General features: G+C 41.0%; 1 protein-coding gene across 1 annotated transcript in view; it reads right to left on the bottom strand.

Moving 5' to 3' along the window:
• SYBU (syntabulin) overlaps positions 1-24,469 on the bottom strand; it is a 40,224-nt gene extending 15,755 nt beyond the window's left edge. The window contains exons 1-3 of the mRNA XM_074556209.1: positions 24,307-24,469; positions 23,942-24,128; positions 10,486-10,683 (exon numbers count right to left, since the gene is read on the bottom strand). Of these exons, the coding sequence (XP_074412310.1) occupies positions 10,486-10,683; positions 23,942-24,128; positions 24,307-24,333 (412 nt within the window). The 5' untranslated portion in view covers positions 24,334-24,469. The remainder of the gene's footprint in view (positions 1-10,485; positions 10,684-23,941; positions 24,129-24,306) is intronic.
• Between the last annotated feature and the right edge of the window lie 3,017 nt (positions 24,470-27,486).

The raw sequence follows: 27,486 nt of genomic DNA, 5'->3' as shown, positions 1-27,486 counted from the left end.
AAGTGAGATTTGCATGACTAAAATAAAGACATTCCTTTAGCTTTCTATCCCTATGTGTAAATACAGAGATATAAACACAAGGAATGTATTGATTTATCCACTCAATTCTGCTCAAAAGTATTTCAAATAATAACTCTGAGGAAAACAAATGTTTCAGGTAGCAATTTGGTCACCAAAAAAAGAAGATCAGAGAACACTGATCTCTAAGTCAAACTGATCTTTCAGTCTTGATATTTAAGTCAAACATGGCCAGAAAAATGTAAAATCAGATTTTTCTACTTTCTGTTTGAAATGACACTTTAATTATGAAAACTAATAAATGCCTTTCTTCTTTTAAAAATGGGGTAAAACATAAAAATAAATCCCAAAAAATTCAAAATATTTTAGACTGAATAAGGCCTTTGTTCAGTTTGAAACAAAGATTTTCTTTAATGTTTTGATTTGGCAGCAATCCCCAAATCAATTGTTTGCATAGCTCTGCTTTGAACACAGTAAGATGTCAGACAAAAAAGCAATAGGGGATGAAAAAAAAAACCTAGAAAAGGAAATAATCGATCAATTCCTGAGTAAACACTGCTCAGAAAACACTTTAAATCCCATGATTCTCATTTAAAAAGCATTAATAACCTGGAGAAATTCCAAAAAAGGTCAACAATAATGATAACAGCATGACAGGGTACTGTTTATGAAGGGAGATTAAGGGAATGCAATTTGTTTATTCTAAGATAAAAATGCATACTGACAACACAGTTTATCAGGGGGGAGGGAATAATGCTGGAAAACTGTAAAGAAAACGATGTAACAGCAACACAGGGTTCTGGCTGTGACGCATGTTATTTCATGAAAAATTACTTGAAATAAAAACTCATGGTGAGTGGGAGTTGTGCATAGTAGAATGTAACTGGAGTAGGTTCAAAGTACTTTAACCAGGGAAAGTTAGGAAGCTATTTTAAACATTGGCATAAATAATACAGATTGTACTTTAAATGCAGAGGACAAAAAAAAAATTCCTAAGGGAAGATTCATAGTGGACTCTTTCTCATGCACACTATTTCATTCTGTGAAGTGGGCTGAAACCCACAGAAAGCAAACACAAGGCACAGAAAACACACTGCAGTAAATACACAAATTTCAAGGCATGTTCTATGTTGACCTCACATTTTAAAACAAGTACTTAAGAGTGTGCAGTGTGTATAGCATTGGTTGCTCCTTTCTGGCTCAAATTCCACTCTGGATTAGCAGAGGAGAAAAAACCCAAACAAACCTGCTTGAATATACAAAAAGAATTTTATTGTTTTTACTAAAGATCTCTGCTATTGCCATCTTCAATATCTACCTCTAAACCCCAGGGCCCTTCTTATGCCAGGTCCTCAGCTGCCTTTTCCTGATGCAGAAGCACGTCCTGCAAGCCCCAGGAGACCTTCATTTCCATCAAAAGGCATTTGGGTCTAAAAGATGTATTGTGTGGCAGGGATGTCATCGTGTGCAGCATCCCAGGCAGTCCCTGCAGAAGCCCCACACCCAGGTCCCCTCCTCCCCATGAGCTGCAGTCAGAGCAGTGGCTCTCGCGTGGACCAAGAGCGAGGTTAAGCTGGAGGCCGCGGGCATCCTCGGGCCACGATCTGCCTGTGACAGTGGCTGTCCCACTTTCTGTGTGTCTGGAGCAGCAGCAGGACAATTAATGGGCCAGGGACAAAGGAATTACCGTGTGCCTGCTGGGAGCTCAGCTCTGAACCCCCAGGAAAAGAGGAACTGAATGAAAGTGGAGCAGCTTCCCTGGGAGCAGCCACCCCGCACGCCCTCAGCCTGCCCGGCGGCTCTGTACTGCGGCACTCCTCTGCTTTGTGCTAAAGTCCATCCCCCAAAAGGCACACCAAGACATCTAAATCTAAGTTTGTTTCCATTTACTGAACTAAGCAACAAGGACATCCTTTTATTTATTTATTTGTTTGTTTATTTATTTGTAAGGAAGGATGTTTGTAATTGTAGAGTTTTGCCCAAGGCCCTGAATTGCAGGAGGCCTGTGCCACCAGCCCAGAGCTGGGCAGGTCACTATGTAGAACAGGTGGGACTCAGGCTTTCAGCTTTTACTTCCAATTTCTCCTTTACAGCTTGCTGGCTTCTTTTCTGGAACCTCCATTTTTGCTGTGACATCTGGGCACTTGCTGCAGCCTGAGTATCTTCTGAACAAAGAAATATATTTTGAGAGGCCATGGCCTACCCACTAAATGTCTATGTCTCTACTAAGCAACATCTAAAATAATGTTTTAGAAAGGGCTGGATTATAAAATTTGTGCACAGATGGTTTTAAAAGATGGTTTTTCTATGCCACTTCAACAGAAATTTGTAGATCTGTGTTAAATACTATGAAACACTTTGAAGCTGAAGCTCTACTTGTAGCTTTTACTTTGCTTATTATTGTTTATATGAAATATTTGGGTATTTGAACATGTTCTTCTGCAGCAATTCAAGCAGTTTGTTTAAATTAAAAGTTTAAATCTAAAATACATATAAATCTAAACTAAAACCCTACTGCTATGCTAATAATTTTTACCTACCTTTCTAAACATGTTTTGCTTAAAATATTTAGATTCTGGTTATATTCCAGTATAATTTTTCAGAAGCTACAGAGCACTTATTTCACTTCAGTGTATTTAGTTAGCTTTAGGACTTTAGATTGGTCCTAAAAATATTTAATTTCTGTGAATCCATAGCTCAAAATGAGATTCGGAATCTCCCTTTGCAATGCTAGGCAGCTTGGGCATTAGTCTTCACAAAACGGGCAAATGAAGAGTGCCTAAGCTTATCAGGGATGAATGGAAGAGGAAAAAGCATCTAATTAGAGCTGCTTAAAGGTCCATGTGTGCTCTTCAAGCACAAACCTTCTTCCACAACTGAATGCCTAAGAACTTCCCTTTCCATTAAAAAAAGAAAGAAGCCAAAAAAGAGAAAGAAAAGCCACAGAATCTGTGATTGACTTCAATCAGAGCCAACAGCAGAGGTGTCAGAGGCCTGATGAGGACACAGGAGAGGGAGGTAGGATGCATCAGATTAAACGTGGAAGTCTTTTGTGTCTGAGCAAACCTTGGTCCCATTCTTAGTCAACATAACAAGTGAATCCTCAAGTAAATGCCTTAATATTTGGTCAGAAAGATCGCACACCAAATACAGTGGATTCATTTGTTCTACCTACTTTAAAACAAAATAGGACCTTAGAGCACTCATGCAGGAAAAGATAATTAATCCCTACACTACAAATTAGGAATTGAGGTCAGATAAATTAGGGGCCATCTCTGCTCTATTCATCTTGCATGAAGACCATGAATTCACATGTCCCTCACCTCCAAAACAGCTCCCATAACCCCTAGAAGGGAAATGGCAGGTTCACCTGTTAAAGCTGCTTTGTGTCTCTTGAGGAATGGAACCAGTCACTAGGACCAGAGACTGTCAGACCCCATGTGCCCCTGAAGGCTGTCTAAGGAGGCAATTAAGAGTCCAGCTTCACTACCTCTGAATCACAAAGGATGAGAGATTTATGCCAGACAGAGGAGCTCCAACCAAGAGGATCTACTGGCTGTGCTGGGTCTAGAACTAGAAGGAAGTATTCAAAGGGGCCATAAGAATCCAGATTTCCTGGCATTTGTGGGGGAGGCTGGGCTTTGCAAATGCCAGACCCTCAGCAGTATCACCCCCACCACCATCCCCCAAACCTCACAGGCTGGCCACCTTCCAGCCCTTACTGACTGCTACAACCACCAAACTCCTGCAGGGTATGTCCCTGTGGGCTCAACTGCCCAGCACAAGCTCTGAGGAAGGCATGGGCTGGAACCCAGACACAGTGTCCTCACTCCTGGAGGGTGAGATGTGCATGTGCATCCCCCAGAGCACACCCTGCTCCTCTGGGACCCATGGAACGGAGGCCTTAGTAACTGCCTGTGCTGGCAAGTGAGGCAAGCAAATCTGCATTGCTCCATAGCAACGACATGAAATTAAAGCAGTAAGACATGCAGGAGGACTCAGCACACAGAATTACTATCCAGAAACATTTTTTTTTTAATTTAGAAAATCAGTAGCAGCTATTTTGCAGCTATTTTTGTAGCAAAATGAAATGTGAAGAGAAAGAAGAAAAGAAAAAGCAACTTAGGAAAATGAATAGGGTCAAAAACTGCCTCAACTGTATTTGCTAGATTCTGTATTAGAAAAGGTCTCAGAAATTCAGTGTCACAAATGAAATTATGAAATACACATAGTAGAAAGGGAGAAGACTGTGAATGAAACCGTACAGGAAACAAATGAGGCATATGGTTGGATTTGAATGTCAGGATGGTTATAATGGCTGCTATCAGGTGTGGGATAGAGGGGAAGCATTCAAAGCATGTGCTTACATCTGAGAAAGATGTTTCCTCCCTTTTTATTGCCAAGGTGATGTTTTAAAAAACAGATCAAAAGCCTTCCAGAAGCACAAGTACCAGACCACTGTGTATCTGCTCTCTGCCAAATATCAAGTGGTTTAAAGATATAATGCTCAAGTTAAAGCCCTCCTTATCTGGCTTAAGTTACTCGGGGAACCTGGACTTTTGCTCTTTCTCTTTTCACTTGCAACCTCCTCTGTACTTGTTAGAGAATATGCCCTACACTTATCAATAAACACTGTCAGATCAAGAGATTACTTGTCATTAATTCAGGTAATTTAAGAGAAGAACTAATGGTCAGTCATAGGCAAGACGTTCCATCATTTGGTATCAACTCAATTCACTCGGTCAATCTTCAGAACCTTTTTTTGTTCTATGGCCAATTATTTAAAGTACACTGAACCTGGAGTAGCCCATTTCCTAATTTCAGCATTCTAACGCATGTGACAGCAGCCACATCTAAGTAATTGAATATTACTAGGAATGCAAGCATGAGTTTACCAATTTCACCACTCAAGTATGGTTATCACTGGTTGCAGGACAGGAACATGGTGTTCACTGATTAAATACTGCATTTGTAACCGGGTTAAATGTTCTCTGCCATACCCTTGTTCTAAATTACCCCTCCCACAAGAAAAGGGGCAGTCTTGGAATGCGGGTTATGAGGTGCTGTTAATTAAGTTACTGCAAAAAGAAAGACACCAGTCTTCTTATTGCTCTTACCTTTGTGGGATGGAATTAAGAATGCCCATTTGTTTTAGGCATCAGTCCAGGCACTTTTCTATCTCCAAATAGAGGTTTTCCATTGGTTTTGGTGTGGGTTTTTTTTTCAACAATCAAACAGTGTGACTTTGTGTTAAAATACACAGTACACCATCAGCATTTTAAGAAGTGTTTCAACATAATAGGTGGATGTCCTAGCAAGTAGCTAAAAAGATTCATGAATTTCTTTGTGTGCCATAGGAATTGTTCAAGTTAGCACATTCTGTAACTTGGATTTTGTATTCTGTACTGCTGCTCCTGAGTAACAGAGACAACAGATCTATTATTTTCCAACTGCTTGCAGAAATTTGGTACAGAGAATAAAGAAAAGTCATGCAAATACCAGATACAATGTTCTTGGATAAATGTGCTGGTACAACATGTCTTTCTAATGTTTTATCAAACTTTCCAAGATAAAACAAAGTCCTATCATTGCAAAATAATGCACTCACAAGGAAGTTCTTGACAGTGAAATAAATTTCCAGAATCACCTGTAAGACAATCCTCTCACACCAAATCATGTTTTCCAAGTGAAGCACATACACACACATACATCAGAGTCAGGCATTGCTATTCCCCATACTGTCTGACTGAAATGAGGGAATTAGTTGACAAAAGACCTGTAGAACAATACAGCCAGATGTCAGGAATATAACCTAAATCAAAATAATGTTTTGTTTTTAAAATAACCAAAGTGACTGTCTTTAGAATACAGACAGATAAGGAGGTAAAGTAGCAATATGAATTAATTTGTTTGCTAATTGTGTACTAATGGATTAACTAGTCACTACTCCTTGCTTTCACAGAGGACTCCCAGAAATAAGTTCTTGGACATTCAGTGTCCTGGGAATCTAATCCTCACACACCAGAAAATTAAAAAAAAAGAATAAAAAACCCCAAAATTTCAGGAAAAGCATTATGTTTCAACAGCTAGACATTGTTAACACATAAAACATGTTCTGCAGCTAACATCTGCGTTTCTTCTCTGATCTGTCTGGCTTATTTAAGTTCTAATCTCAGTATTTCCAGTTGTCTAGGGTAATTTTCCTTGCCTCCTTTTTGATCACTATCAGCTCCAACACTGACTAAAACAGCACCTGCACCTATTGAATACTCACAACCAAGTAAGGACAATACATTCTGCTCCACCTGTCTCTCCTAAAAGTCCTAATTGTCTTAAAGCTTTCAAAGATTAATCTGTTCAGACTGGGACACCTTATCCCAAGGCTCATTTATGGTGGCTTAATAAATTCACTGGGAAAAAGTAGGAAACACACATTGAATACAAGATTACTTACTTTGCCTTGTACTTACTATTTGTTAAATAACATTTTTAGTTGAATAGTGATTGTCAAAAGATGGTATTTTTTTCAATATACCTTCTTTTTTATGAACTTAAGTGGCCAAGCAAGGGCAGGAAAAACACAAATTGTGCCTTGCAACTACTCAGCTATAGATTTGGCTGAAGCACTATATAAAGGACAAAAAAAAAGGTGCAGCAACACAGGATTAGAAAGTTGCTGGGAGATAAAAGGGATCTTTTGAAAGCACCCAGCCCAATTCCCCACTCAAGCAAGTCTAGCTGGAACAGGCTGTCCAGGACCATATCCAGCTGAGTTTTGACTATACCAATGGATGGAGACTCCACAGCTTCTCCAGGCAATGTGTGCCAGTGTCTGACCATAGACAAAGAAAGTGTTTTCTTGTGTCCAGATGGAATTTCATGTTTTTCAATTTGTGCTCATTGCCTATTGTCCAACAAATGTAGGTGCTCTGTGTAGTGGAAGCCTCTGAGATTTTCCCATTAATCTGAACAGAAAAAAGTTTTTAATGTCCAAATTCCCAGTGATGGCCCTTCTTGAAATATAATCTGTAGCAGTTCAATGACACTGAAATCCAAAATATTGCTATTTTAGCCAGATTCAGTAATAAATGGCCAGATATTTTATTTGCAGTGAAAAAGACCAAACCCATTTTGCACAGTCCTCTGCTACCTGGAATATTTATTATTGTACCAAGATGTGAACGACAGACAGCCAGTCCTTACAAGGGCTCCTTTTGTGCCATAGTGTTTACACATCTATTCTGCAGGATGCTGAAAGTGCTAAAAGGTCTGGGACAGCCTTAATGTTTTTTTCTTAGATAGCAATAATTTCATGTGAAACTTCAGCAATTTCATGGGTTCTAAAAAACAGCAAACAGCTCCAACAGTAAACATTCATTCAGTAAACTGTCCCAAGTGTGCCTGTAACACTAAAAGCAAGAAGACCCAAACTGAATACAGCTGAACAGATGGCCTTCTCAAATTCTGAGGCTCACACAGATTTAAATGTCTGTGTTAGTTTAAACATGCAAGACTTTTAAAAGTTATTGACACAACTTCTGCTAAAGATTCTTTTCTTTATCCATGTATTTGAAAGAGGCAGATTGTGAATACTTTCACGAAGCATTCTAATGGAAGTCAAAAAAGCAGATGAGAAAGACTCTCAAAGGAAGCAAAACGATTCCCACAGCTCTCAACAGGATGTGGACATAAACTGCAGGAATTCAGGAGGGATCTTTCTAGGAGGACTACACAAGAATGTGAGCATGGAGAAGTGCTTATGGTTCTGTTTATTCAATTACAAAAAGTGTGGGATTTAGTATAGCATCCTGATAGAAAACTAAGACCAATGTTAATTAAGTCTTTTTGTCAGGACATTTTCTGCAACACATTTTGTATTGCTTTTAATATTATGTAAATGAATCACATCTAAAAGAAGGACTAACTTCTAAAATCCAGAAATTAAAAGGCTTGTAGTTATCTCTGAGAGTGGATGTTCTATTATTTTCCTTAATGTTCCTGTTCTCTCCATCCCTCCCTGGGAAAGCAGGCACAGGTTTTAAGCCAAATTCACTTCTACACTGCTGTGATTCGGATTTAATGCACAATATAAACCATTTCCATCTCTCTCCAATGAATAATTTCTCCACTATTATAAATATTTTATAGGTCTAGCAAGAGCACTTCAGGATTATATATGGTACTCTATACAAACTACATAAAATATGAATGATAGCCTAATCTATTTTGTTAATACTTCAAGAGGTGAAGATGGCTTAGACTCACATAACAAGGCCTTAGGCTGTTTGAGAGGAAGAAAAGTCTATGTGTATTTTGCATTCTGAAGTACAGAAAAGAAAGATGAAGTGATGTTATTAGAGAAGCAGAAAAGTATCAGAGCTTGGGAACAGCGCAAAAACATCCCATGGTTCATTCTCAGTGCTATCCCTTTCTGACATTTCCTGAATTATCTAAATATTTGTGTAAGTGTTTCTTCTGAGATTCAGCATGTTCCAAGAAAACAATACTGGAAGCAGACAGATTTCAGCAAAATGACAGGAATTTTGAAGGTCCACAGAGATGGATGTAATTGCGTAAAAAATGTAGTGCAGGACATGGTAAAAAACAGTGGTAGGCTAGATTTTTGTCTCTCATATATGACTCCTGCTATTGTAGTCATTGTCACAAGCTATTTCAGATTAATATGAAGTAGATATAATCTCTATAAATCAAGAAGGGCTTTTGGTAAAGAGAAAATTACACACAATTTCTTTTATACATGGCAAGGACATGTTGCTGTTATTCTCCTCCATATCCCACTTCCCTTCTGCTGATCCCTGGTTACTCTCTGCGTGTTTTGCTACATGGTGATGCCTCCTCTTTGCACAATGGCTACATCTTCTTAACTGAGTCACCAGAAATTCATGTGCAAGTAGGTCACGAGGAAGAGACTGGGTCCACCTGAGGCCATGGAATGAGATAGCAATGGAAGAAAATCACATTAACCCCTGTGGCCAGCACTGAGGAAAATGAACCACAGCTGTCCCCTGGTGTCTATGTCTGACATGCCCCACTTGTGTCAGCTCTCACACTATGACATGATTTTGAACAACTTTTCACAAAAGAATTGTGAGATATTTGGCAAGAGGAACTTCTGTTTCACAGAAGTACTCTGTAAAACAGACCTGGTTGCTGAATATTGCAAATAGCTAATAACTTCATATTATAAGGCAATTAAAGTGTAAAACTGAAAACAGTGAATTAATTTATTGAAAAAGGTGCATAACTGTTCTCCATGAGAATAGGACTCTTCATAAGGAAAAAATTTGTGGATTAATTATTCACATTTTGCTAAGCGACATTCATATTCACAAACAAAATGGTTGTGGTAGCCACAGCTGCAGATTTGACTGTCATATACCATATTCACGGCAAACCTTGCAAAAATATTACCTATCACCCATTATGCACAGCAGTGGGAGACTGGGAACACTCAAGTAACATGGTGCTAAGAAATGAGCCAAATAACTTGCAGGGATAGTGGTAAAACAGGTTTAATCAACCCTTCCAATGACCAAGCCAGTGAAGAGATTTTGCAACAGATTTTCCACTGTTTCTGGATTAAACATGGTGCTGGCAAATCTGAACTGGTTTTTCATGGAAGTATCTATATTGCTTCCAGAGATAAAATGACTCTGGAAACAATATAGCCAGGAGGTACCTGAGCTCATAAACCATGTCAGTTCTGCCACTGGCTATGTACAGGGCCAACTCTGTCTCCATGATTAATTAAACAGCAGCCCAAATACCCTGACCATTGTAATCAAGAGCTGCCTGTACATGAATCAAATGATATAAAATATTTTATATCAACTCACTAAAATTACAGGAACCATTGGCACATCTGAGTATTTGGTCTTGGATTTTGTGACAAGCAGGTGGTGATTTAGCTGGGGGTCTGAGGTGGCCCATTAGCCCAAAGCACTGGGAGATAGCCTCTTGATTCAGCCATTGCAGTACAGGTCCAAATCTGCCCCACTTCCACACACAGGGGAGAGATGTCAGACATCTTGTATCCCCAGGGCTGCCAGAACCTGGCAGCACAAAGTTTAGGCAGGATCTAACAATAAATTTAAGGATATCACAAGACTTTTTTCTTATTTTAAGAGTCATTTCTCTTTGGGCACTGAAATATGTGTGCAGTTACTATGAAACAGAATAAAATCCATTTCAGCTCTTTGATATCACCATCGAGCCTCATAAAAAAAGAGAAGATGTCAGTTGATTATATTTCCATGAACAGGACAATAATAATAGTGTTTTCATATTTTTCAGGTGTCTCCACAGAAAGCAGCCACCTATTTTATTTACTATCAGCATTAGTGATATGACAGGTGGCACAACACAGGTGTCTATGTATGTAGACACCTGTAAATATACCAGTCAATCAGAAAGTGTAATTAAGCAAATGAAAAGAATTTTACTCACCGGGCTTTACAAGGCTTGTCTTTGTCTCCTTCTTGTATCGAGCCAGCTGCGTATTTCCTTCACTCATTGACCCTGGACTGAATTTCTTCCTGGAAAAGTCTCCATCACTACCAGTGCAAAAACTGATTGGACTGTTTCCAGCATCAGAAGGAGTCTTAACTGGAGATACTGACTGGCTACTGGGACAGCCAGTGTCATCTGAAGAGAAAAGTAAAACATCAACATTTCTAACTAGTAAGTATATGAAAGTTAGCAGATTAAAAGAAAGAATGTTAGCAGAATAAAAGAGTGTTTGAACTACAACTCTTTACAGTAAGTGATATGTACAGCTTTGGCTGAAGCCTGGTGAGAAGCTATTTGTTTCACGCATTTTGTGAAGAAATCTTGAGTACCTTATGGCAAACTAAAAGGCAAATACTTGCTGTACTCTGTCTGACAAAATACAAAATCAGGGGCCACATAATGAAAATTCTTAGCTAAGACAAATTCCTTTAGCAAGGTTAAGGAGTATTGCAGCATGTAGTTACACATGAGACACAAATGTTGTGTGGTGCACACTGGCTGCAGAGCAAGCATGGGCCACATGCTCTCCTTCAAGAAATGTTCCCATATCTGAACAACAAGACAACAACCTACAGCCCACATGCACGAAGTCAGGAATTTCATGTAACTGGAATTAATACAGGTTCCTCAAAATTGTCTTTCATTTAAAAGCAACCATGATCATAGAACTCTTCCATTCTCGACAAGTGGCTGTGAGGTACCTGGTTTAGAAGAGAGTGGGTGATACACAGGGCTTTTGTTTAAAGCTGAATTCCTCTGAGGGCACACCAGCACTCCAGGGCATCAACAAGCCACCCTGGGAACAGACCCAGGGTCCTGACCTCCAGGGATGCAAACACTCCAGCCCTTAACAACTGACTGCAAAGTAAGCAGTCTGAATTTAAATGAAATCCACATATCAAACTCCAACTTCATGTAATCACGTTCCATGTAATCTGGAGTAATTGCAGTTCCCCTAAAAGTCATGGTGGTTTAATTGATACACAACAAAATCAAACACACTACCCTGACTCTCCTGAGGATATCTAATTGTTCTTTCCCAGGACAAAATGAAAGTTGCCATCTGAATTATGCCATTGCACTCTTCTCCTGATGCATTATCTTTAGCTAACATGAAACCCAAAGAACTACCTGCAACTGAGCCAAATAATTTGCATGACTGTTTTGCACTTACCTCTTCCACCCTGTTCATAATGTAGGTCAAGAGTCATTTTGTACTGAGCTTTGCATGGGCATATTGATTTAAAAGTCAGTGCATGACTGCATCTTTATAAGACAGAAGGGACATCCCATATCTAAGAACTTTCTGCCCACCTCCCCTCAGCAGGAAAGAACAGCTTTTGCTTTTTTAAATTATTGCTCCCTCAATAGAATAGAAAAACTTCTTTTGTGTGATCCAGTCTTCCTTCATGCCTGGGCAGTTTTTCTATCCTCACTCATCTGTCCCAAGGTTCTGCTTCTCATTTTTCCATGTCCTGCCTTCAGTACCAAGTAAGGTACCCACATCTGCCAACTGTCCAGAGCCAGCTGTGTGTATTAGGCTGCAGGAGCAGCCAGCAGCCTGAGGTGTTGCATCCCAGGCCTCTGCCAAGTGCCAGGCATGATGCCAAGCCAAGGGGCAACCCAGCCTACTGCCAGAAACACCTCCCAGGGCACAAAGGGCAGTAACAGTGCAAAGCACCTCATCCAGTTTAATCATATTTAATTCTTTCAAATAATCCAAATCAAGCCAAAAGGCATATCTTTTTGCTGTCTTGTTGCTGCCTTCTGTAACTCAGAATTAGTTCCTAGCAAAATAGCAGGAAAGAGAGAACTGCTAATAAGCTGTTCAGCCTGTCCTTACATTCATCCTGACTAATTCAGGATTGCTGCCCACATGACTTTAGCTTACTTTTTATCCTTTCCATTACCACCGACATCACAATATAACTCAACACAAAGAAGAGAGAAGGTGACAATTTCCTCCCAGATCAGCACCTGTTTATCTTTCTCTAACTCCAGTTTGGAGTTTCTTCTGCAGGCTGGGTGAATATTACCTGCAGGACAGTGGATCAGCACTACTTAATGAGCTCCTGAATTGCATTTAAGCAGCTGCTTCAGCTGTGTCCAAAGCATCCTCTCTTTAGAAGCACACAAACATTAATAATCAAGTATATTCAGAAATAAGTGACAGCTTGCACAGTTTGTTTTTAATTATGATCATTCCACTTAGAGGTTTCTGTATGTGGCATTAGTTTCCAAACTTTCTGTTAGAACAAAAACCTCCTCAAAACAAAAAACCAGAACCCAAGCAAAGTCCCCTCCCAAAACCTTCCACCCAAACCCACAAGAAACTATTTACCTCATCTCTCTACCAATACAGTTACTGCAATACCTGCACAGGTTCTGCAGACCTCACAGATCTATTTTTTATGGGAGAATTTATGTAGAAATAACATCCAAAACTATAGAGATGCAGCCTGGAAGAACCACAGGAGCTGATAAAACTTTACACAATGAAAGAATTAAACTACAGTGTTAAAAATTGGGGCACTAAAACCCTAAAACTAACCAAAACCAACTACAATTAGGAGAAAGGTAGCTAAAGAATACATACTAAAATAGCACAAAAATGTTTTATTTACCACTCCCCAACATTGCCTGTGATATCACACTGGTGACACTGTACCATCAGATTATGCCATATCTACATATCCTTGTTTTACTGTTAAGAACTTCAGCTTTCAGTGCAACAGGGTATTTTTCAAACCCAATAAGCCTGGCACAAAGAAGAATAGCTCTTCTCTACTCATACCCCTTGTAACCTTTAGATACACCAATAATAATAATAACTAGGTGAGCACTCCCACTCCAGCTACAGTAAATGAATTATTTTATTGTATTCCCTCTTGTCTGATAGTTTATTTTTTTAAGTAATGTAAAACTTCTAATCCTTCGACTATTATTATCCAGAAACATGAGCAAAATTATAAATTTTCCAGAACTAGGGCAAGCTGTAGAGAAAGCTTTTTCTGTGTCAGCCTTTTGAATAATCAAAATATTTGCTACCACAGAATGGAAGAGCTGCCTGTGAAACACTGGTGCTCACTGTCAAAGCAAGCAAAGCTCTGCTGTACACTCGGAGGATCCACCCAACCCACAGCTCACCCTCCTGGCACAAGGAAAAGTCCTGGTGAAGAGTGGGATGCTCTTCAGCTGCTTAGTGCCAGCCAATTACCTGCCTGCCTTCATCTTTCCTGCTATTGAAACCTTAACAGGCCATTGATTTGTATTTAATACTGTGGGTGAACTCCCCACAGGAGAGCAGCAGACCTGCCTGTGGACCCTGGGGAGCTGATTCCCCTCCATCTCCAGACAGCCTGACCACCCTCCCTGCTCACTGCTGCAGCGGCCCCTCTGCTCCTCCCCTGAAGCAGAAGGTGACTGTGGCACGGTGTGTTCAGGGCTTCCCCCCGACCTGCAGGCTCCTCCTAAACCCTGCTGGAAACTCTGATGGAAGTAAAGACCTCCACCTTCCCAGAAATGGGCCAAGATAAGGAATCTCTCTCAATAAAGCTGGTAACGAGTAGATGAGCCCACAATGTGATTCACTTTCTGATACGATGTGCATATAGTTTCCAGCAAGGTCAGTTAAGGATTCAACCCTGTAACTCCACAGGCATTTTGCTCCAGTAAGGACTTCAGATCTTAGACTCCTCAAGAGCAGAGGCAGATTTTATTTACCTTCTCAGGCACATCAGCACCAGGAAGACAAAAAAGACAAAGCTGGTAAACAGCCTGTACTTCTGATCTTGCCTGAATTTACTTGCACAAGAGGTAAAACCACATGAATTTATAACACACGATTTCCATTGCTTTCTTTCACAGTGTCTTTTTTTCCCACAGGGGCCTCCTAGGAGCATGCTGGGAGTAGACTTTTCCTTTGAATATCAGCTGGATTTCATCACTTAAAATTCTATGTCCAAGCCCTCTCCCAGATCAGACATGCCTGCCAAATTTCAAAGCCAAGCACAGGATAGTGTCTCCTCCAACAAACCATTAGGAAAGTTGCTCAGAGGACTCTTGACATTTGCATGCCCTGACTAACCTTTAAACAGTAAAATCAAAATATAAACAACAGTATTAAAGATAATAATACTCTGAACAATTGACAAAAATACTGTTCTTGTACACTTTTAGGCTGTATGTTAAGATGTGATGATTTTCTCAGCACAGATATCTTAGAAGGTTCACTAGAATGTGCCTTAGAACCTTCTTTAAAAAAATACTGCCTTTCCCAAAAGGCTTCAAGAAGCTTTGAATATACAACCTCCTTATATAACACATGTAAATAATTAATGATGCCCTCACTGAGGAAGCACTGACTTCTTTTTACTTTCACTCCTAGCTGCCAGATCGAGTTAGTGTGACACTGTGACACTGAATGGTCCAGTTCCTGCCTGATCCCTATTTCACTGTTCAACATTTGCCTCCTAAGAGTCCCCTGACCAGTGTTCAGGCTGTACATAGTCTGAATTTCCACCAGGACATGTGGATTCTGGAACTGAACATGTAGCTCTAATGAAATCTGAATATTCAGTGTACCAAGACAAAAGCAATTTCCTGGCTTGTACCTGATGGTTATGTTTGCATTCTGCAGGATCTGTTAGTCTGGGTAGCCACAGCTCTGCCAGGAAGGTGCACTGCAAGCTGGCTATTGGCGGTGAGGGTACCACAAAGGGTAATTTTTCAGGGTAATCTCCCAGTCTGCTTCCCTGCCTCATCTGGTTTAACCCTCACTTTTTGAACTGTTTTGGTCTTCTCTCCATGGCTAGCCTTGTAGCACAGGGGTGTTTATGCAATCATGGAAGTTGCTGACAGACACCAAAGGGAATACAGCACCTGCCTTCCACCTGTAAGTCTCCTTCTTATTAAACAGAGAGAAAGAGGCTCCTCTGGAGGGTGAGTCAAGAAGGACAGCCCCATTCAGACTAAGCCATCCCAGTACTCTGAGTCACTGCCCACAGGGTCACAGCTCTTGCCAAGCACCAACACAGTCACTGCTCTGACCTGGGCAGCTGAAACAGGGAGTGCAAGAGCTCAGTGCCAGGCAGGGAAAACGGCTAATGGGAGAGTCACAGTGTCACTCTGGAACAACTGGGAAACACAGTAAAAGCAGCAGAGTATGAAATTAGTAGTACACATAGAAAGGCAGAGGTAGGAGCATATTCACATTCACACCAGCAGGGCATCAACAGGCATAAATCCTACCTCATACCTCTGGAGACACCCTCACCTTTCCAGCAACCACTGAGGGAGCACAGCCTAAGGTAAGAAGTGGGAATATTCTCCTCAGCTCCTGAATGTACTAAAACCTTTCATTTTTACAGAGGCCATTCCAGTATGTGATTGTATGTACTCTGTAAGTTTAATAATTTGCTAGTAGCAATTTGTTGCTTACAAAATCACACAGACTTTAGAAAAATGTATTTATTGACTTCACTAAAGGTAGAGTCCTAAAAACGCTATTAGCTTTGGTCCTTCTGATCAATTTAAAAGTAATTTCTTAGCTATTTTGAAGATCTGTTTGGTATTTAAGAAGATGTCTCAGAATATGACACACTTGTGAGGCAAGTCTCTTACCAAAAGTGAAACATAGTAAAGCAGAGCAGAAGCACAAGGACAGCTACAGCAGTGTCAGGAAAAGACAGGAGGCCTACTTATGCAAAATCCTGCCACGCAAATAATCTCCACATTTAATCTCGGTGTCTCTGCAGGCAAAACTCGAATTAACTATGCTCCATTTTGCTTGTGAATAAAGGCTGGCTAGCAGCTCCACCACTCCCTGAGGTCATCTATAGAGGCTGTGCAAACTCCTGTCCTTGAAGGGTTTCTAGACTCCAACAAATACATGGCTGCTGGGATGTGCTGGGAACAGTCTGGCTTCCAAAACCAGGCTGGATGAAATGATCTCTACAGGTCCCTACAATCTACATGCTTTTCTTTTTGTCAGATATTCCACATCTGGAAAACACCCTGGTATTCACAGTCCATCTTTCAAGCGAGAACTTTTGACTGTAATGTTCTAGTTATAAAATCTAACCCAGTAAAATCACAACTAAACATCTTCAACTGCTTGCTGAGGATCATCAATGCATAGGCAACTTTCACACCTGTTGCACACCAGCCCCTTTGAGCTGGCTTCTGTCACACCCACAGGCTGCCCACTAACTGCTGAAAATTCAGTATGAGAGCTGCTCACTGAATTTGGAAAGAGGCCCTCTCTGTCAGTCACAGCATGGCAGGAATGCTGACAGGCTGAGATTGGAAGTATAAAAGAGAGAGGAAGGTGAAAAAAGATGGACTGACCTGCTCCTAAGCTTGGGCATCTTTTGCAATGCTGGATTTCACATAAACATGTCTTTAAAGCAATCTGCTCTTGATGTCTGAGCTGTGCAATTGTTAAGTCATACTGAAGTAGCTAATTTTAATTTATTTTGGCAGCAAATCTACTAATGTTCCTTCTACTTGAACATTTCACTAACAAACAGGACTGACATGAGCTCTCTCAAAACATATGAAAGAGGACTATGTAATTGTGGTTTACTGGCTTTGTCATTACATTTATAGCCCTACTAATGGTGTATTACAGAAAAGAAGCATAAGGGCTTACTAGTAAAAATGTCAATAAAAATAGTACTGTTACTAGGAGAGCTGTGGTCTGGAACAGCACAGCTCCCTGAGTTTCATTATCACATCACAGAAAACTTCTGGATAAGGGGTTTAAGGTGATAAAGGACTGAAAAATCTACTTGAAAATTTTATAGAATTTTTTAAACTAAATGTAAGGACAGGAAAGAATCTAAAGAAAAGACAAAGAAGAGTCTTTTCTATTTGATATGGGTTTAAGCAATTTAGTAGATCTCATTAATCTTTCTGAGGACAACAGCTGGAAGTGGAATCACTGTTGCTACCTCTGGTGGGAAAGCATTGACTAAATCCAGTGCAAGAAATACTATGCATTTATTATTAACATTAAGTGAAATATATATGTATATATAGGTAGGTTTCTGTGGGGTTTTGTGTGGTTTATTCCATTATGCAAAAAAGAAAGAAACTAGAAATATTCTTTCCAGTTTTGAACGCACCATTTTGAGAAATAAAAATTTTCAATAGACCACAAAGAATTTTGTACCTATTCCTCAAATGGTGCAACATGTTATACTCTTTGGTCTCATATAGCTCTGCCTCCAGAGCTAACAGCATAAAACTGTGACCCTCACAGCTTCAACATCACCTCATAAGGTTGCTTTGCTTACCTTCTCATGGAAGGAAATAATATATATTCTATCCATTGCTGTTTTATGCATATTTTTATTTTCTCTTTTAACTGTCCTCAAGCCCAGAGTGGCACTGCACATGGTGAGCAGCACCATAGAATCTAGTCACATACACTTCAAAGCACTGTTTGAAAATTTCATGGGTATGTACTAATCCTATAAATGTAGGGCTAAAATATGCAATGTTGAATTTCTCTGAAAACATCAAGATTCTCTTTAACAAAAAGTAAATTGGAGACTTCTGATTCAAGTTTCCTTCCTGCTACAAGTTGTGATTTTCTTCAGAGAGCATGACAATATTCAACTTAACAGAAAGTTGCATGAAAAGCACTGTAAAAAAAAAGTATTGGATTATGCATTTGTGGTGAAGAAAATACCAGATAGTGTTTAGAATTCAGCCCATAGTACACAACAAGCTACCACTAAAAGGGCAGTAGAAAGGCTGAAGTGTAGTAGAAAGGGTGACTGTTCTCAGGACACCATGCACAATGTTCCAGGGAGAATGGGAACTGTCCTACTGACCTCAGGAGGCTCTGGGTTGGGTTTTAAAGGTTCACAGTACTGACAGACACATAAAAAGGTAACAAAAAACATCCAAAAGGTCAAATATTTTGGCTTCCAGATGTTGTTGTGTGGCAAAAAGAACAAAAGGATTGTTACTTAGTCGGGGTAAAAAATACTGAAGTTGAAAGGGAAGTAGGGAAAGGTCAAAAACTGGGGAACAAGCGGACTTGCTCTTTAGTACCTAGGCACTGTTCTTATTTCCAGGTTTGGAACAGATCTGTGCCACAGAGACAGAACTGGTGGATAATAATATGGACCAATAATAAATTATTGCATGTAAGGTGGTCCAGCAGGAAATTCTCTAGGGAAGCAGCAGTGAGAAAAGGAAGCATGTCACCAGTGCCACTCCCATGAAAAAAGGCCATATGTGTATTTTTGAAAACAGATTCTGTTTCAATGTTTTTGTAAATTAATATCACAGTCATCACTGAACTGCCTTACAAAGTGAAGTGCTGCAAATGAAAGTGCTAGAAAAGTCCTCCAGAATGTCTGAAAAAAAAGCAAAATGACTGTGAGAAAGCATAGCAAAAAGGACTGCAAGAAAGAGAATCTAACTTTCAGTATCACATTCTTGAGAACTTTTAAGCATGTTTATGTGAATCAGTAACTTAGAGAAAAAAATCAAACACATAAACCAGTAAGGAACTATTTTAAATTTTTTTTTCTTATAAAAAGAAACAAGAAGAATGAGAGAGCTCACTGTTTCCATAGTAATACATATATACAGCATATATACAAACAAATACATATATACATATACATATTTGTTTGCATACATCTATACAAACAAATAATAGGAGCAATTACTTTCAGTAATTTGAACTAACTGTCTGGCCTCAATTTGTTGACTTATTAAAATATAAAAAAATTTATTTTCTGTATCTTTTTCTATTTAGGAATATATATTTTAGTACACATACTTATTTTGTGTAGTCTCCAAGGCTGCTGCTTTATAATGCAATGTGCTTCAATGCTCTTAACAGAGAAATTATTTACTGGAGTGCAAGAAGGTACAGCTTTTTTCTTCAGTAAGGGCTGTTCAACCTCTTTTTCTTGTCTGTGGCAAGCCAAATGGGTTGTGCATTCACTTGGACTTAATAAGCCTGCCTAAAGCCTACATGTTTTTTTGGACACAAACTGTGAACTCAGCCCCAGCATCCACCAATAGCTGGGCCAACTGGCAAATAATCTCTGAGATCAAGGGCACAGGAGCAAGTGAGCAAGGAATGGCAACACTGAGATTCCTACTGCAGCACCCACACCCCAGGCTTACAGTGCAGCCGCTGTACATGTGTACATTTATTGTGCCACACATGCAAAGGACAAGATTGAAATAAAATCTCAACCCCAGAAAAGAGCAAGTTATGAAACAGAGATTGAATTTGAGTATGTGTTGAACCAGATCTTGAAATTTTAAAGAAAAAGCAAGAACAAAGCTTCAATTCCTATTTTTGAAGACTGCGTTGGAGTGAGTCACAGTCAGTGATGTACAGAGATGCTGGTTTTCAATAGCACTATTCAGTCTAATTAAAAAGGTGATTTACAGGTAAGCCCAAGAAAAGAGGAACTGTTTGCTACAGCTATAAACCAAGTCCTCTGGCTCAAAATTTCTTTTGCTAAACTAATTATTAAATATACAAGAGCTTCGTGGAAACCTACATCATGGTTACCAAAGCTTCACTGCATTTCCTGATGAAATTCTGGCAGTTGGCATCCTAGAAAAGGCTGAAAAAGGATTTGGGCAGTGTTGTAAAGGTACCATGGAACAAGTCATCTTTATACAGAGAAATTTAAAAGCTGAGTTATTAAAAAACCAAAAGAAGAAAAGAAATTATATCACAGACTAAATTCCTTTTTAAAAGAAAAGCTGAATACATTTACTGAGCTTTGCACAGGCTGACTTCAAACCAAGGACTCCAAAACCAAGGACAGTGCTCCGCCCAAAGTATCATATTTCTTACAAAGCAACCACTAACTGGAATGACCAAAGGCCCAGCAACTGCTCCTCCATGGATCCCTCAGCAGGAGGCTTGTTTGAGATGCTCTGGATCACATTCTCTGCACAACTCACAAGGTAAGTGCACAAAGCCACCTAAAGCCAAGTGCAACTCAGGAGAGAAACACGCTTGACACGGGCAAATGCTCAGTGGCAGGTGAGCCACACAAAGCTGCTGGGAAAGTGTTCTTCCATCCTTTGACACTGTATGAGTTCTGTGGCTAACGTCCGAGCCAAAGGAGAGAAGTGCTCCCATATCAAATGACAACCAACACCCCAGATGCTCTAAGGTTTTAAGAAAGGGTTGTGCATGGTGAACTCAGAGACAAAAGCTCAGCTTGCTTACACAACATCCAGACAGCATCCACATTCACTTGGCAGAAACAAAGAATATTAAAAACACATATAAAAGCATATTAAAATTTTGTCAGGAATATTCCAGATATCACTAACACTCTCACTGTGTTCACATGGACTTAGAAAGCAAAACTGACATAAAGTCAACTGCAAATAATTGACCAACATGTCCAAGTGAAGCTTTGATTCACTCAAACAAGACAAAGAGGGAGCTGATCATGCAAATTTAAACCAATCACAGCCAGAACTAACAACTTCTTCAAAAGAAACTAAGCATTACAAAAGCTGTCTCTTTTCTGTTGCCAAGAGATATTTTTTGCTGTTACCACCATGCCTGCAGCACTGCCATGGTTCCCAAAACCAACATTATTAATACCTACAAGATTTACCCTAATTTAAAATGAAGGAACTCCAAGCCTTCACTTAGGCACTGAGACCAGTGTAAGCACAAATGGAAAATGGACAAGATCAGAAGCTCTAGGGAATGAAGCAAAAAATATATATTTAATGGATTAGGGGAAAACAGTAATTTCTGTTGGGCTAAAAAGAAATCTGTGCATCATTACTTGGTGTCAATAATAATGGAAGAAAGGTAGAGAACAATCTGACAAAAGAAGGGTAAAGAGGAAATGAATCATTCCAGGAATCAATTCATACTATGTTCTGCTTATCAAAAAAAATTTGGGGCTTAACGCTCAAAAGAAATTACAAAAGAGACATGTATCCAAATGCTCACAAGCTTTCTCATACTGCTACATTAGTGTTCCCATATGCTCTCATCTTCCAAATGTACTACCTGCTAATTTTAAATAACCTTTTTTGCACATGCTACTTCTAAATTAAGAAGCACCAGGAGAGGCAGGTTAGGACTGTGGCCCCTCCACTCACCTCTCCACACATCTGTTCACCATCCCCTCCCCAGAAACAGGAATTAGCAGCTACCTGCTGCCCCTGGGGGATTTCACTCTAAATCAGACAAATGCTGATAAAGAAGGATCATAAGTGGAAGACAGGAAAGAGATGTCAAAGAATGAGGAAATCAAGTCAGTGACTGTTGCCATACCTGCATCCCAGTGAAAAATCCATCAAACCTAGCAACAACTGAACCAGGGTCTAGGATGGAGGACAGTGCCTTGGCTGATCCATGGCTGTGTAAGGTCTGAAGACTCAGAGCAGCAAACCACGTAGAATGAACCTGTATGGGTGCTGCAGGCAGATCTAGGAACACACAGTGCTTATGTGGAGAAAAAAAATCAAACTAAATCATTGCAGTATGCGCGAAATACTAAAATATGAATAAAATAAATAAAAGAGATGAGTGGTTGTGTTTAAGATGCCAGTTAAGAGACCAGCATTGCACACTGCAATACCTCTGTGAAAGGTGCCTTAAAACTGTCAAGCCATGAGATCTGACACACCCAGAATAAAAAAAAAAATGTGCTGCTGGGACTCAAGACAGCCTATACAGTGCAGTGGGACAGCAAGGGAATATGACAGTGACAGCTACTTGTTGAGTAGATCTGAAGAGCAGGGTACAAATGCAGAAGATGAAAAAAATGTCAGTGATCAAGATGAAAGGCTTGTCAACTCAGAACGAAAAAAATTAGGATGAAAAGCAGCCATTTGGGAGAAATCATAAAAATAACATTTTTCTAGAAAGCTTCGAAAGATTTTATTTCTTTGGAACATGCAAACTCAAGCAGGTAAGGTGGAGGGATTAAAAAGGCATGGGAAAAAGACTCCAGCATTCTTCCAATCCTATGATGTTTGTTTAACGCTCTGCATTGTTCATTAAACAATAACCAAATAGATCATTCCACTGAGCCTGAATTGCAAAATCTGGCAGAGCTAGACTCAAACATGGATATTGTGTTTCTCATCTGAGAAAACTTTTACACTGTGTTCAATACACTGCTTCTCATGAAAGGAGTTAAAAAAGTAATAACAGTAATCTAATCCACTGTAGTGAAGACCAAGATAAATAACAGCGTTCCTGTCTATTCCCAGGAACACCTCTGATAATTGAAAATACTTTATAAACTAAAAAAAAGAAAGCTTGAGAAGTTGCTGTGGTCCTAACTATTGCAAAAAGACTTCTTATAATTCAGATTTTTAAATACAGAATCACAGAATCATAGAAACATTTAGGTTGTAAAGAACTCTAAAGTCATTAAGTCCAACCACTAACCTAGCACTTCCAATTCCACCACTGAAATTGTTATGCTTTCCAAAAAACTGACTATTAAAAACAAATTTCTCCACACCGAAAATACCTTTTGAATTACCACAGGCATACAGAGTCCAAGGTGTTCATGATGTGACCCTCAATTTTTTTATTCGTGTAGATTAATGTCATTTACAGTGAAGAGTTTCACTGCATTAAAAAATTACTCACCACTAGTAGGCATCTGAGTCTTTCACTGCCAGTTGAGGCATTTAAATTGTGCTAAACTCTACACAGGGCAAATATTCAACATAAAAAAATCTGGTTTTGAGTTGCCCCTTATGTGATATTTTGAAAAGCAAGTGACATTTCTTTGGTCTACAGTTGGAGAGGAATAATTTCTGATCAAGCACGCATCCATTGCCCTCTGTGTTAGAGAAGCCATCATGCCCAGCTCATATCTAGTAACACACTCATCAGTAGAAGTCTGAATTCTGAAATAAACAAAACTTATTTCAATATGACAGGGAAGACTTCACCTACATATTCTGTTCCAATTCATGGAGATCACTGTCAAAAAACCACAAGGAATTGCAATCTGATAGCAACTCCCCTGTTTTACCGACTTTTGATTTAAGGGCTTTTCAAAATGCCTTAATACCACACTGCAGTCGTTACGGCAAATATTTCTCTTTAAAGCAACGCTTCTGCCGCAATGAAACCGCCAACTTTTTTAGCAGTGGATAGCAGAACTCGGAATGGAAACATCTGGTGTCGCTTACAGTCACATATTAAAAGAACAGATACTAGATTTCCCTGGAAAAATCAATGGTTGCCCTTTTTCATCGGTAAAACGGGCTGCTCATGCGGGCTCGATGGGAGCCCGGCTCACAGATGCTGCGGCGGGGATGGCAGCGAAGCCTCGGGAGTGGCCGTGCGGGGCACACCGCGCTCCCCTGAGACCCCGAGGCTGGGGGGATCTCTCTGCGGTACCTGAGCAGAAGCTGTTGCTGCTGATAGTCCTGCCGGAGCCCGCGGACGAGCTGGGCGGGTTGAACTCCCGGCTTTCCTCTTCCGAAAAGGGCGATTCGGAAGCGGGAGATACCTTCTGCTGCGGCCGAAGGACCAAGCGGGGGATGCGGCTGCGGGACACCTCCTTTTCCAGCTGCGTCCTCTGCTCCTGCTCGGGAAGGGACACCCCGTCAGGAACCTCTCGGATGCGCCCTCCTCTTTCCATCATCGAGGCAGGGGCAGGCAAATCCCGGCCCCTCCGCCCCCCCAGGGCGGGGGCAGGACGCGATTTGCCTGCCCCTGCTTCTGCTCGCTCCCCGCCGCGCCGTCCATCCCCGGCTCCTCACCTTGCCGCTCTCCCGCAGAGGCCCCATCGCTCCTCAGTCGCGGCGCAGCCCGGAACAGGCACCTGGCATGGGCGAGAGGGATGCGCTGAGCGGGGCTGCGCTGCCGCTGCCGCTGCGGCGCTGGGGGTGGCGCTGCCCGGCCCGGCCCCGCCGCCGCTCCCCGCCCCGGCACGTGGTGCCGCCGCAGCGCCCGCGCCCGCCCGCCCGCTCCCGGCCGCGGGCAGGTGCGGGGCCGGGCCGGGGCAGGTGCGGGGCTGGGCCGGGGCAGGTACGGGGCTGGGCTGGGCCGGGCCGGGGGAGCGGGGCCGGGCCGGGGCAGGTGCTGGGCTGGGCCGGGGCAGGTACGGGGCTGGGCTGGGCCGGGCGAGCGGGGCTGGGCCGGGGCAGGTGCGGGGCTGGGCCGCCCCTCGGCACCGCTTCCAGGCAGCCCCCGCCGTCCCACCGGGCTTGCCGGGCCCTGGCCGCGAAGGGCGAGAGGGACGCGGGCATAAGAGACTTGGGCAGAGGGCAGATCATGTCGGCACAGATACGGTGGGTGTATGGCCGCACACTTAGCAAAATGCACTGTCAGACTTCTCTGCTTCTCAGTCATAGAATCATAGAGAGTTAAGCGTTTGGGAGGGACCCTAAATATTATCTAGTCCTGTTCTCCCCGGCCATGGGCAGGGACACTTCCCACTAGACCAGGTTGCTCAAGCCCTTATCCAAGCTGGTTTTGAAGGCTGCCACTGCCGGGGCATCCACAATTTCCCTGAGCAACCTGTCCCAGTGTCTCACCACCCTCACCGTAAAGAATATCTTCGTATTATTTTTAAGTAACAGTTTATGGAACATGTAGAGAGACAAAAGCTTACTTGATTCTGACATAAAAACGTACTTGATTCTCAGATGATACATTGCAATATATTTAATTATAGCATTTTCTCTCTTACCATTCGTCGTGGTAATTGTTGTTGACCCTGCTATTGATTAATGCACATGTGGTAACCTTGTTAATCTGCTCTCTAGAGAGTATCTATTTAAAAAAACAAGCATTAGCAGGACTACATTCTGGGCTATAAGCATATGCTCACAATGGGTGAAAAGGACTGCTTTTCCCCAAGAAAGATGATGAAACTCTCAATATGAAACTCACCTGATGTTCCATGTATATGTCTTATGCTTATGGGACCTAATGAGCTTGCAGAATTTGTGCTTTCAGCAATCATAATTTTGGGCAAAGATTCCCTTTACATTTATGCTTCCTGCTGTTCTGGTTTCAGCTGAGATCTGGTTAATTTTCCCATGGCACCTATGAAGGGCCCCAGTTTTTCATTTGAGCTTCTGTTTGCTATTAGACCATAAATATTAAATACTGTCTCAAAAACAATTAAGAGCAAATGTGCCTTTAATGTGTAGTGCAGAGAGCATAGCATCAGTAACAGGAAAAGTGATGCATTCATCTAGACCTCAGAGAGGAAAGAGGACACTGGTAAGTACTGACGCACTGATTTTTGTATATCCAAAGAGTCATAATTACTAATTTATTAACCTGGCATCAGAATTAGATCCATTACTTATGTAGAGCTCCAAGCTATGCTTTGCCAAAAAGATGATACCATCCTTCCCTGGCAGTGACAACACATCTATAATTCAGAGATGTGAGGTAGTTACAGCTGAAAAAAAAGCCTAAAATTCCTGTAATAAAAATTCTATGCTTATAAGATATCTTCTAAGCACTGGCACCTACCTTCCTGCCACAAAAGATCAGGAAGAATTCTGGACCTTTCCCTACTGCTCCAAGACTGTTTCCATGGAAAATTGCAAATCGCATATTTTAATCACCCAAATTTGCTGTTCTGTTCAGTAGAGATCAGGGCACCTGAGACCATGGGCTTCTCCTGAGACCACAGGCACCCGTGGCATGCGTGGGGTGGAAATTTCCCACGTACATTTGCAAAGCTGCTGTAGCAGTAGTAAGAGTAAGAAGAAGCTGTGCAGCAGCACTGCCATTGCCATAGTAACTCAGCTCCAGAGCTGCTGCTGCTGCTTCAATTCTCGGAGCCTGTTTTATCTTTTTCATTTCAAGCTCAAATTTTTGCCTTGCTAAGAAACAAGATATAAGAAGTGAAGTCTGCAGGCTGCCTTAGGATTCATAATGGGATGCAATTGCTTTTGATCTTCTCTCCTCTTGGCATAGAGATTTACTGCCTTACCATAAATCATAAAACAATCATTAACCTTCAAGCAAACATTTTTTTTCCCCTTACAGTCATGTATATCTTATAAATATTGAGGAATTAAGTCACTTTTCAGTAATTGATGAATTAATTAACTTTTAAGTCACTTATTAAAATATTTTTAACTTGCACTAGTTAATCATCAATACTGGGAGAAACACATATTTGATATGAACATGTGAACTCTTACTCCTCTCATGTCTTTTACAAACTGCCAAGATCTCTGACAAACTGCATGACCTATAAAACTAATTTCATAACCAGTGTGTAACTGAAGAAATCTGTGTTTGTTGGAAAGAAAAAATGTTATGCATTCATAAGGGCCTCAGAAAACCTACAGAACACAGTGGCTTCTTAGCCTTTCCTTGCTTTACTCCCCCCTGAAAAATAGCAGCTCTCCAGGAAGCTGCAGAGGGCTGCAGATTCAGCAGAAGCTCTTGGAGCTGCCAGGGGAAGCTGGGCGCTGTGCCAGGCCCTGGGCTTAGACCTTATGTGCTCCTGAGTGGGGAACAAGGTACATGAAGCAGTTTTTATTCCAGGCTTTTCTACCAAGTTCTTCATTCTGGTAGAGTGCTCTTCCAGAGGTAAGTTGTGGGGGAGAGAAGATGTGGTGAAATACAGAGGATCACAGAGTACGTTTTGCTGCTGCCCCTGAATTTTCTCAGTGGGAAGGGGAATGGGATTCTAATTCAACAGAGTTTTGCTGGCCAGCAGTTAGCTGTGTCTATCAGCACAGGCCCAAGGAACTCATTGCATTGGCATATCCACTTCTGAACTGCTGTGAAAAAAGCTTCACCTGATGTACTTGCAAAGCTTTCTGTGAAATTTGTTTTTCTAAGTTTATTTGTTCCATCTGATGGCATATTGTTTTGCAACATCCACAAATGCTATTTTTCAGTTTGCTTTCTTGCAGTGCAGTAGTTTTGCTCATGAGCTGCCAGAACAACAGCAGGAAAGTGGT

This window comes from Zonotrichia albicollis, chromosome 1 (genome assembly GCF_047830755.1).
Source record: "Zonotrichia albicollis isolate bZonAlb1 chromosome 1, bZonAlb1.hap1, whole genome shotgun sequence".
NCBI lineage: Eukaryota > Metazoa > Chordata > Aves > Passeriformes > Passerellidae > Zonotrichia > Zonotrichia albicollis.
The sequence above is the reverse complement of the archived record's forward strand: the minus strand, read 5'-3'. Positions and strand labels throughout refer to the sequence as shown.